The sequence below is a fragment of the Peromyscus eremicus genome, chromosome 3 (assembly GCF_949786415.1).
Source record: "Peromyscus eremicus chromosome 3, PerEre_H2_v1, whole genome shotgun sequence".
Classification (NCBI taxonomy): Eukaryota; Metazoa; Chordata; class Mammalia; order Rodentia; family Cricetidae; genus Peromyscus; species Peromyscus eremicus.
Window position 1 is genome coordinate 52,182,138 of NC_081418.1, and position 12,873 is coordinate 52,195,010.

At 38.3% G+C, this 12,873-nt stretch overlaps 1 protein-coding gene across 1 annotated transcript; it reads left to right on the forward strand.

Annotated features, from left to right (window-relative positions):
• The first annotated feature begins 8,522 nt into the window (after positions 1-8,522).
• Positions 8,523-11,999, forward strand: LOC131906827 (trypsin-4). The gene is made up of 5 exons (XM_059257631.1): positions 8,523-8,562; positions 9,874-10,045; positions 10,332-10,582; positions 11,094-11,230; positions 11,759-11,999. The coding sequence occupies exons 1-5, from the start codon at positions 8,523-8,525 to the stop codon at positions 11,906-11,908; spliced, it is 750 nt and encodes a 249-aa protein (XP_059113614.1). The 3' UTR covers positions 11,909-11,999.
• Positions 12,000-12,873: the final 874 nt, after the last annotated feature.

Below are 12,873 nucleotides of genomic sequence, written 5' to 3' on the forward strand. Positions count from 1 at the left end.
CAACCATTTTATCTAAGGTATTTGCATTTTAATCAGCTAGTAAGATCTGATCCATATAATGTTAAATTATAGATTGAGGAAACTGTTTACCAATTATTTCCAATGGCTGTTCTACAAAATATTGACACAAGATAGGGCTGTTTAACACTCCTTTGGAAGAACTTTCCACTGATATCTTTTAACAGGCTGGGAATTGTTACAAGTAGGCCCTGTGAAGGCAAATTTTCCTCTATCCTGTTCTTGTAAAGGCAGAGTAAAACGGCAGTCTTTTAAATCAATCACTATACTAGCTCATTCTTTTAGGTAATAGAAGGCAAGTGAATTTCAGACTGTAAAGAGCCCATTGGCTGAATCACCTTATTAATAGCTCTTAGATCTATTACCATTCTCCATTTTCCAGATTTCTATTTAATGACAATATATGAGAGTTCCTAGGACTGGTTGATTCTTCAATATTTTGAGCATTTAGCTGTTCCTGTACTAGCTATTCTAATGTCTGTAATTTTTCTGGTATCAAAGGCCATTATTGCACCTTAATAGGTTTGTTAGTTAACCATTTTAAAGGTAGAGCTGTTGGTAACTTTGAAAGTTCAGCAGCTGTTGTGCCCTGCCTAAGTACATCCTTAATGGTTGGTGACTGTTCTTGATAATACCTTTTAATATTTTTCTTAGAAGCATATGTTAGTTTATGGTTTGTTTCTGAGACTGGAGGAATGTTAATCTGTGTTTTCAATTGCTATAACAAATCATGTCCCTATAAATTCATTTCTATGTAAGCCACATATGGCTTTACTTTTCCTTTCTGTCCTTCTGACCCTATACACTGGACCAATCCAATCTTGCATTTTGTTTTACCTGAGATAAAATTCCAATCCCTAGAAGCTGAATATTTACCTCCTGAGAAGGCCAATTTGGATGCCAAGATTTTGGTGCAATTATCATTACATCTGAACCTGTGTCTACCAAACCCTCAATTTCAGAGTTATTTATTTCTATTTTTAACATTGGTCTTTGATCATTTATAGAAGTTTGCTAAAATATTTGTTTCATGACCTGTCCTGAAATTTGTGTTTTATGAAATGAAGCTGTTCTGTCATCCAGAGCAGTATGGTTTTTCACATCAGGCATTAAGTCTTTTAATTGCTCCATGGAGGAGTTTCCCCAATGCTGACAGGGCATGATTAAACCAAATTTGACAAGAGAGCCTGAAAGAGGCTGCTAAAATGTTTCCTGATGGCAAAGGGTTACCTTGCCTAGCCCATATTGATCTGCACTCATTCATCCAATTTTGGCCTTGCCATATCTTTGTATATTCTAGAAGGCTGGGACCTCTGTTCAGATTATCTCTAGAAAAAACATTTTTTCTAGGAATGACTTGTCTATAAATCCTTTTCAGATGACCTGGTTTACCACAATTAAAACATCTAACCTTTTGATTTTTCTTAAAATTTTAGAAATCACTTCTCCTATTCAAATATCATCATAACCATGAGATCCAATATCAGCTGTATTTCTAATCCATTTATCTATTGGTGCCCATTGTGCCTTTAAAGTTCTAATCACCCTTTTACATTCTGAATTAGTGTTTTCAAAAGCCAAAGATTCAATTATTATTTGTCTAATTTCTTGATCTGATATCATCCTATTTATATCTGAAGTCAATCTTTGTAAAAAAAAAAATCAGTGAAGTCTTCCTTTTTGGCCTTGTATAATTTTAATAAATGACTCAATCATTTTTCCTGATCCTTTAGCCCTGTCCCAAGAATTTAAAGCTACAATATGGCATAGAGTCAAGATGTGATCATCAAATGTAATCTGTCTTTGCAAATCAGCAAAATGGGCCCAATTGAGGATCTCTTATTGGGAAATTTCCTTATATTTAGCCCTACTTCATTGTTCTATGACCCTAGCTTCTTCTCTCCACCATGCTTTCCATTGTAACTAAAGACCAACTTCCAATACAGCTGTACCTAAATCTTTCCAGTCTTGTGGAATAATTCTCTGCCAAATGGCCCATGAATTTAACATCTGCTTTAAAAGGTTGAATGAATATGACATGAAACTACTGCTTCCTTAAATCTCTTCATATCTAACATTCTATATGATCCCAGTTAATTTACGAATTGCTTTAGGGGTGGCTATTATCTAGTGTTTGTTCTTGAAAGGTAATTAGATAAATTAAGGTTGGTTTTCTAATAACCTTGGACCACCTTTCTTCAGTTTCATAATGTAATGGTGCAGTGGTTCTGCACTAAAATGTCTCTGTGTGTGAATATTTTTCTTAGTTTAATTAGTAGGTCTTTCTAAGGATTGTATCTTATCAGTGAACTTTTTGTATTTGGCACTGATATCAAACAACTTTTGTATCTCTGTGAACATCATGTGATGTGACAACTTAAGGGAAGACAGCCTTATCAGGGCTTGGTGTTTGATAAGATTGAGTCTAATGTTACTTGGCTTCATGTAGGTGGGTAGTAAACTATGGTGGTAGAAATTGCTGGCAGGGGAGATCCATGACTTTGTAACAGGGAGAAAATAAAGAATGGGAACATATTAGGACTAGATATAACATAGAAAGTTACGGTCCTGTATTCTACTTCCTCCAATTGTACACCACCTCCCAAAGTAGTCCTATAAACTGTGGAAGAGTTGTTTAACACACAAGACTATGAGGTACATTTCATAGTTGACCAACAAGTTTCTGAAACTGACACTCAAAAGCTTATGGATGTTTCATAGTGAGAAATGTATTAAATCATTTCCAAGAATTCCCCCAAAGTTTAAAACTGGAAAGGTAGTATATATGCAAAATCTCTGTAGACAAGATATTGTTACATATTTGTAATGTTTGTACTTGGGAGGAATGATGAGATCAGGATAATCAGCCTTTCAAGTCTAGCCTCAGATACAGAAGACTTGAGGCCAACTTGGTCCACTTTGGTCACTTTGGGCTCAATCTCAATTAAACAAAGAACAGTGTATGCTAAGGCTCAAGGAAGCTTCTTCATTGTGAATTCCTTCAAACTTAAAATCACATTGCATTCTTCCAACAACCAATGTATAAAAAGTATTAAAAACAAAAGGAATAAGACCAAAGCAAGGAAAGAGCAGATCACAGGGTAAGACCAACACTTAAAATCAAAAGCAGTAAATCCTGCAGCACCAAGTCAGCACCCATGACATATGCTACCTTGACATGAGCTAGTAGACCTACAGACTTACTATCTTTAGCACATTTGACCAGGCTGTCTCTCTTCATTTAGGTCCACTCAGAACCTTCAGCTTTTCAAGCTATATATTCCATGGCCCTTGCATTTTTAAGGTTTCATATCAGTGCTATGTTATAGTTTTTACCATCACAGAAGGAAGAGCCCTACTCTTAATGGATTCCTGCAATTATTACGAATCTGTATGCTTGTTCAGACTCCAAGGTTTTCCTTTGAAATCTGTTTGGAAGCACTGATGGAATTGTACCACTCGCATTCTGCACTTTTGCACAATAATTATCAAATGAATAACCTCAAATTTTGCCACAACTTCAGCTATGCCTAGGATTACATGGATCCTGTTAGAAACTTTTTAAAACCTGTATAGCTAACTGTAATAAAAACATACTTAAGGAAACAATTTCCTAGATGGCTGTGACTGAGTAGTATGTTTAAAGACATTATTTATTCTTTTTTTGTTTATTTTTCTCTTACGTATTACATCTCAACCACAACCTCTCCTCCATCTCCTGCTGTGGGATGGTCTGTATGTCAAGTGTGTTGCTGATCGGTCAGTAAATAAATCACTGATTGGCCATTGGCTAGGCAGGAAGTATAGGCGGGACAAGGAAAAGAATTCTGGGAAGTGGAAGGCTGAGAGAGAGACACTGCCAGCCGCCATCAGGACAAGGAAGATGTAAGGTACCAGTAAGCCATGAGCCATGTGGCAAAGTAAAGATTAATAGAAATGGGCTAAATATAAGAGTAAGAGCTAGACAATGACAGGCCTGAGCTAATGGCCAAGCAGTTTAAATAATGTAAGAGTTTGTGTGTTTATTTTATAAGTGGGCTCTGGGACTGGCGGGACTTGGTGACGGGAGCTGGAGAGAAATTCTCCAGCTACAAATGGCGCCCAACGGCTCGAGTTTCCACCTTAAACCTGAGAATATTTAATAACCAATTCTAAACAGAGCCAAAACCAGGTTCCTGCTTCATGTCTCATATGGGTGGCTAGACGCTGCAAAATGCGGGTTTGAACTACTGGCGGGTTCCTGGTGTATGCATTTGACCTGCAGTATGGCAGGAGTGAGACGTGTGCCAGCGGCACATTAAGCTGTATGGTAGATTTACTCTTTACTACTATATATTAAAAAAAAAAAAAAAAAAGAGGTTTCTGGGCTACATGCTACTTTGATAAAAAGCGTAGACCCACTATTTCTGAGAGTTACAGCTCCCAGAGCTGGCAGAAAACGGACCACCACCATGTTGGGAAACTGAAGTGGGCGGAGCCAACAGCCACAGCACCATTTCAGTCTTACAAGGCTGCAGTTTATTTAAATCAATAGGTTCACAATAAGACTGATTCAGATGGAATAGTTCACAATGTGTGTAAAATGTACATAGGCTTAAAAGAGAAAAAAAATATATACAGTTATATAAACAAATAGATAGTTATTAAAAATAAAGTCTTTAAAGAAACATTAAAGGTAATAAGCCATGTAAAGAATGGCTATCACACAGAGAATCTGGATTATGTTGTCTTTGATATTTGTAACTGAAGAAAAACATTTGATTGTAAAAGCTGTTGAGGTATGCCAAAATGTAAATTTTAAAGGTACCTTGACTTCAAAATTTGGATATAAGGATATGTTGCTTTGGAAAAGAGTCTCTGCTTTTGTTTCCACAGAAAGCCAGAGACTATGGATTTGTTCCAGATTAAGATACATCAGGTTTGACCAGCCAAGACCCCCTGAAAGGTCTCCAATGACACCATGGCCCAGATGACTCAACATCCAGAATGGTTCCAAGGCAACTGGCTCAGACGATACAGCCTCATGGACTACTCCATGATCCTAAAATTTTCTTCGTGTCCCCATAAGATACAGCGCCCCCCTCCAGCAGGAAGTAGTAAGAGAAGCTACGCCCAAATTCCCAAATATACCAAGCTGGCTTTAGAGATGGAATTGGCTCACTCCCCCTCTAAAACCAGACATATTGCTCAAAAAAAAAAAATGGTTAAGAGATTCTTATGTCCCAAATCAGAAGAGCCCTCTGGTGTGGGACAGACAAAAACCAATATTTTTATTTAAAGCAGGTTGATTATAAATACAATCTCTTTCTAAAGAAAAAAAGGGGATAGTTTAGATATGATAGGATGAAAGGGTAGATTAATGAACCTACTTTTAAAGAGTAACAACTTGTTTAAAATGTTTTACATTGCTACAGATTTTAGTTTATTGATACAAATTTAAACTTAATTTTGTTATACTGTATATATATTTCTATTCTTGTTTGAGGTATTATGTTTATGTAACTCATTTAAAATTGTAATGGATAATTAAAAAATAAATTAATAGTTAGTCATCTATGATAATATTTGTAGCCATGTTAGTTAAGTCTTCTAGGTATACATAGATATATTTCAGATAGATAGGTAGTCTTCAAACACTTCAAAGACCTACAGAATATGGCATTTAAAATGTTTTAAAAGTTTAGACTTTTTGGACAGTGAGACGTGTCTGCTCCTGACAGCACCGATTTACTTCAGAGAGGAGGATGGGCATCGAAGACACTCCATACGGAGTTTATCTTCACCTTGACAAAAATAGCCATTTGGGCAAGAAACTGTTCTTGCCTGGACTGCCTGATCAACTGGACATGCAGGACCCATACAAAGGTGACCACTGAACTTTGCTTGACAAAATGGTCCTTCAGGTTCCTGCTTTGCAGAGAAAACTGCCAGACATTCTACAGGACACAGAGAAAAGTGAATAAGAGACTCTAGGCCTGTGGGCTGAAGACAGATGCCCCAACCTTACAAGAGAACTTTGAATGACTGTCCAGGCTGCCAGCTGTCTCTGTCTACCCTACAAGACTCCTAAGAGTTGCTTATATCCTTCTCCATTTCTCAGGTAGTAGTATATCCTTCTGAGGTCTTTGATGTGGTTAAAGACTAGATACTTACAATTTTCCTTAGTTATAATAAAAGATAAGTTAGATATAAAACCTTAAACTTACAAATATAAGATAGATAGGCTCTCTTCTTTAATATTGTAACTGTAATTCTTGCTTGATAATTGTTTTGTTATATGTAATTTTACTATGTTAAAGTTAAAACCTTCCTTTTTAAGAAAAGAAAAGGGGAAGTGCTGTGGGATGGTCTGTATGTCAAGTGTGTTGCTGATTGGTCAGTAAATAAATCACTGATTGGCCATTGGCTAGGCAGGAAGTATAGGCGGGACAAGGAAAAGAATTCTGGGAAGTGGAAGGCTGAGAGAGAGACACTGCCAGCCGCCATCAGGACAAGGAAGATGTAAGGTACCAGTAAGCCATGAGCCATGTGGCAAAGTAAAGATTAATAGAAATGGGCTAAATATAAGAGTAAGAGCTAGACAATGACAGGCCTGAGCTAATGGCCAAGCAGTTTAAATAATGTAAGAGTTTGTGTGTTTATTTTATAAGTGGGCTCTGGGACTGGCGGAACTTGGTGACGGGAGCTGGAGAGAAATTCTCCAGCTACAATCTCCTTCACCCAGTGTCCCCTCCCCTCTTTCCTTGATCCACTGATATTCTACTTCCCTGCAGAAAAGAGCAGTCCCCCCTAGGGATATCAACTGAACTGTGCATAACAAGATACAATATGACTAGGCATAAATCATCATATAAAGCCTGGACAGGGCAGTCCAGTAGGAGGAAAAAGATTCTATGAATATGCAAAAGAGTCAGAGACACACCCTTTCCCATTGTTAGGAGTCCACAAAAACTGCAAGCTAAAGAACCACAACATGTATGCAACATGAAGGTCTAAGTTTGTTGCTTCACTCTTTGTGAGCCCCTGTAAGTCCTGCTTAGTTGACTCTCAATTAATTCATGTTCTTCTGGGGTCCTCGACCCCTCTGTTTCCTACTCTCCTTCCTCCTCCTCTTTTTCAGAGTTCCAGAAGCTCCATCTAATATTTGCCTGTGAGTCTTTGTAACTGTTCTCAACACAACTGCTGGAGGAAGCCTCCTTGATGACCACTGGGCTACGTACCCATCCTAAGAGTATAGCAGAACATCATTAGAAATCATTTATAGACTTTCTTTGGTAGTCTTGTTTGGTTCTACCCTCTAGGTTTCTGAGCCATCCAACTTCAGGATCCTGGTCATCTAAGTCAGATATGGGCTTCATCCTTGATATAGGACCCAGGCAGAACCCGTCATTGGTTGCTCACTCCCATGAGTTCTAAGCTACAACTGACCCAGGGTATCTTGCAGAAAGGGCAAGTTGTGCATCCTAGATTTTGTGACTGGGTTGGTGTTCAACTTCCCTGACTGGGAACCCAGCCTGGTTACAGAAAATGGCTGGTCCAGGCTCCATATCCTCCAGTACTAGGAGTCCCAGATGTAAGGGAGAAAGGCTATGATTACAGTTCACCTTCTTTTGATATCACTCCTTCTTAATCTGCCCAGATGTGAAAAAGAACACAGACAATCCTAAACCAACAGCCATAAAATGCTTCCATGGCCTATGTTGACTATATATACCCTCAAACCAGAATCCAGAGTAAAGCCATTACTCCTCAGTTCCTGTCCCATGGTATTCACGGTGATGACAAAAGAGCTAAGAAAATGCTTACAGGTGAAACTTTTCTCAGGCTTTAAGGTTCTAATTTCTAACTAACATAATTTACTACCAACAACATCCCTATCCATAAGAAACGGGTGGTTTCTCAAATTGCTTTGTGTTTTTTTATTCTATTTAGTAAGAAAATAAGGAATAGCTTACAATTGTTTTCAATTTTGTTCATTATTTTTTCTATTTAGTACAGGTTGTTTCTAACAATAGGAAGATAATATCAAATTGAAATCTAAAACAGACCTTAAAAAAGTATATAATCATAAGAGACACAATATTAATTAAACACGGCAGGTGAAATGCACAAGGCTGTACTTATAAACAAGACACACTTCTTAAGTTCCTGAGGGAACAGGGTTTCTGTGATTGTGTCTAGAATTCTGGAAACCTTGAACCTGCCCTTTGGTCTTTCTACAGTGTGCTTTCCTACTATAGGAATGCATTGCCACCAGGTGGAACTGTTACTTCCTTTCCCATTACCTTTATGGAAAACTGGGAGGAAAGGGGATGTGGAAACTTGATGCTGAATCACCTTCCATCAATCATAGAACAGAACTCTAAATTTGTATTTTTGTGTGTTCAATGATATCACCTTTTTTGGCACTGTGGTCCTGGCTGTTGAAACCAAAACTAGAGGTATAAATAGCTGTGAAGGAAAAGCCTTCATCCTAGTGCCTACTCCAGACACACTGAGAAGCCATGAAGATCTTCATCTTCTTTGCTTTCCTGGGAGCTGCTGGTGAGTCTTTAAAGGAACATTTCACAAGGATTCTATCATACATGCAAGTTTGTGCTTTGTGGGTGGGAAAACAGCAAAGGCCGTTTTGAGCAAGGACCTTCAAGTAACCCATCAACACTATTTCCTACACTTATGTGTTCCATGGCTTAGTCAGGAAAAGAAAGGACACATGACACAAGTGTGTGTCTTCCTTCTCTATAACGTAGTGTAAATAACTGGAATTACTGTCTGCTCCAAAAAGACAGTGAGAAAATTAATTCCTGAGTCCATGGAAAATCAAGGTCTGCTGATTTACACAGAGTTATTATAATTAGAAGAGATATGTTATTATCCAGAGATTAAAAACCTTAGACCCTGTCTCTCAAAATCATTACTGATGAAATCAGTCTTTTATTATACTGTCATTAAATAATGAACAGAAATTTCTTTTTTTTATCAAAACCTCTACATTTAAAACTAAATTCTTACAATTTAAATGGCTTTCAGTTTAGTAAATTCTCTTATGTTTGGAAACTTCACCATTAATTTTACATATTGGAATGTATGGCCCAGAGAGATTCATTACAGTCTTTATAAGAAAATTTGGGAGTGGATATCATCAATATAAAGCATATAAAATTATGGAATTCAGTATGAATAATAAAAATATTATTTGCCAAAACTAAGAAATCAGTCTTCATTAAAAATGCTAAATGTATTGATATATGTCCAGTAGATAATTAGAATAAAAGGGAAGTTCTGAGAAGAAAATCATAGGGTGGTGATTACATGATGTATACAAATTATATCCAAAAAATTAACTCATTCAATCTTTGTATGTGTTAGGTATAAAGAAAACTAAAAAATAAATTAAAGTACATTATCTGGGCTGGAAAATTGATTCTTATATAAAGGTACTTGCTGCTAAGTGTTAGGACTCAGGAAAGATGCTGGGAGCCATGCAGTGAACAGATGGAGTGGTCACTTGGAAGTTGTTTTTGTCCTCCACAAAGGCACTATGCTACACACACACACACACACACACACACACACACACACACACAGAGAGAGAGAGACAGAGACAGAGACAGAGAGACAGGGAGACAGAGAAAAAGAGAGGAAGAGGAAGAGAGAGAGGAGAGGTACATGTACAGACAAACATATAGCAATGATATCAAAAGAATATTGCTAGAGTTAGAAAATGATACCTTTAAAATACTACAAGCATATGTTGCTCAACAGGAAAAACATGTCTTTTCTGTACAAACATCGTGTAGAAGACTGAGTTAGAGACAAGTCTTCTTGTGCTAATGAGACAAAATCCTTCCTCAGTTGCTTTCCCTGCCAGTGGTGATGATGATGACAAGATCATTGGAGGCTATGCTTGTGCAAAACATTCCATTCCTTACCAAGTGTCCTTGAATGATGGTGATGGCCATAAGTGTGGTGGCTCCCTCATCAGCGACCAATGGGTATTGTCTGCAGCTCACTGCTATAAAGGAAGGTAAGGGAACAATACTCAAATTCTTGTAATCTAAGGCCCATCAGTCCTCTCTTACCAGCTCCAAGGGTATGGCCCTTTACGAATCTGTACTTGCAGGACACACCCTAAGGAATCCTCTATCCTGCACATTGGTGGTAGGGCATAATACTACCTTAACTGCATAGTCCTTGTTGGACTAAATGGTTTAAGAAGATGGTGTTTGTGTTCTTATGCTCTGAACTTTGAGCTTGGAAGAGAAACAGCTCAACAGGGATGCTAAGAAATCCTTAACCTTTCCATGCAGGAGCCTTCAGGTTCGCCTTGGAGAACACAATATTCATGTGCTTGAGGGTGGTGAGCAATTCATTGATCCAGAAAAGATAATCCGCCATCCAAAGTACAACAAGAGCACTACAGACAATGACATCCTGCTGATTAAACTGAAGTCACCTGCCACCCTCAACTCTCAAGTGTCCACAATCTCTCTGCCCACATCCTGCCCATCTACAGGTGCTCAGTGCCTCGTGTCTGGCTGGGGAAATACTGTGAACCTTGGAGGTAAGTGTCAATGACTCTAAGTTCCATGTGCACAAGATGAAAGGTGAAAGGTATATTGGTGGCCACTTGCCCAAATACTCGCTGGGAGCCATACTCCCAGAAGTTTTCAACATGGGTGATGTTGAAATATACTGTCTGAAGTCCAGAAGATTGCTTTTCTGAGACAATGTGGAAATCACACTAAGAATGAGCTATTAGCAAGATGCTGAGGTATTTAGCGAGTGTAATCAGTGATGCGAAGGAAGTGAAAAATCAAGTGAGAAGTAGAAGAGATGCCCAAGTATTTGCTTTCCCTGAGGTATCTACCGCTTGGGGGAAACCGTGCCTCAGTATTTGAAATCTAAGCCAATGATGATATTGTCACAAAAAGAACAGCATGTTAGTTAAAATGAATAAAAAAAATCTTCTAAACAAAACAAAAGTACTTTTAAATGACAAATGTTTGGCAAATTGAAAGAATTAGAGATTTCATGGAATATACAGAAGGTTCTTCCATTTTTGCTCCCAACAGGCAAATACCCAGCAATCCTTCAGTGTCTGGAAGCCCCTGTTCTTTCTGCCAGTTCCTGCAGAAAATCCTACCCAGGCATGATCACCAACAACATGTTCTGCCTTGGCTTCCTGGAAGGTGGAAAGGACTCCTGTGATGTGAGTTTTCCTCAAGTTCTTCCCCAAAACTTGCAGTCTATTCTCTTCTGTATATTTATTTCTCCTGGCTGAGAAGCCTGTACATATGTCTGGAAGATTTCATGTTGGATGACAAAAGTCTATGATGAAAAACAAGTGATCAAACAGGTTTTCTCATTGTGATATTGATGGTTAAGCTCAATGGTAAAATATGTACAGAAGATGGCGTGGTGTAAATATCACATAAAAACAAATTTCTAACAGGCTGTTTTATGGGATGTGACCACTCTGGCAGGACAACAAGGATTACAGAAAGTAATACTCGAATCCTCAGGTTCTCCTGATCTTAAGTGCCAATTAGGAAACACACAGTTATAGAGAAATGGTAAACCAGGTTAGGAAATGGACAATTCGATAGACATGGAGTCTGCATTGCTTCTCAGGTGTCAATGTGTGCCACACTGGCACCATGATAAGGGGAAATCCTCTTGAAGTCCATTTGTTCACATCAGCATAAGCATACGGTAATGATCTTTTCTCTCTGACCAGGGTGACTCTGGTGGCCCTGTCATCTGCGATGGAGAGATCCAGGGCATTGTCTCCTGGGGTACAGGCTGTGCACTGAGAGGCAAACCTGGTGTCTACACCAAGGTCTGCAACTACCTGAGCTGGATTCATGAGACCATGGCTGCCAACTGAGTTTCTTCCCTTATGTGAATCACTGGTTCCTTATCCATTTCTCTTTCCTCCCCCTCCTGAAATGAGGTCAGAATAAATACATTTTCCCCTGCTCTATCCCTGTGAGTGTTTTATTCTTGCATCCTATATTGGTGAAATTATTAAGGCCACTCATGTAGTTAAAAGGGAGGTTTATTTTGTGGGGTAAATTACAAAAGAATGGTTAGTTTACAGAATCTGGGAAAGTTGTGGCACAGTCCAGCGGTGTTCTCTGGAGAAATCTTCTAGGTCTACCTCCAGTGTCCAGGGTCCAGAAACCAAGAAGGCCCAAGCATCAGAATCTCGGGTCTTCAGGGTCCTCCCTTGGCCCCACCTTGTAGGCGTGACAGTTACCAAATCCTCAATGGGGGTTGGAACTTCCAGATCAAAGCTAGAATGGCTACCCACTACAATCCTATTATTTGGTGCTCTCTGAAAACTTGGTGCTAAATGAGAATAAGGTCAGAAAGTTGAGAATAGTGTAAATAAATAAACATTCAGCTGACAATAGGGATTTACTTACGTCCTTCTATAGTGTGTGAAGTATAGGGGATACAGTGTTGAATGTGCTTACAATTATCAGTATTTTCCAAAATAACTATTAATGCTTTATTAATAGGTGGGATACAATTTGTTTTAAGACATAGCTACCACACACACCTGTTCAGACTTGCTTCATGGCAGATTGTATATTTATAACTTAAGATAACCTAAAACTGCAGTTATTACACATTATCAAGTTATCCAAGTATTTTCTTTGACAAACTGAATTTCAGCATGAACAGTCCTGATGCCTTGTGTCTTGTGTGCCCTAAGACACAGTGATATGTCTTCCTTCCTTTTTTTCTTAATCTTTTAGAAGCTCAGAATCTCTATGGTGCTTAGTGACTGCAAACTCAAGATGAAGAAATTTTGAGATTTTTTTTTCCCAATTACAAATATATGTG

Excerpts from the sequence above, each read along its gene's own strand:
- LOC131906827 (XM_059257631.1), top strand. The coding sequence starts at position 8,523 with ATGAAGATCTTCATCTTCTTTGCTTTCCTGGGAGCTGCTG. Across the intron at positions 10,046-10,331 it reads GCTCACTGCTATAAAGGAAG|CCTTCAGGTTCGCCTTGGAG; the intron begins GTAAGGGAACAA and ends TCCATGCAGGAG. Across the intron at positions 11,231-11,758 it reads GTGGAAAGGACTCCTGTGAT|GGTGACTCTGGTGGCCCTGT; the intron begins GTGAGTTTTCCT and ends CTCTCTGACCAG.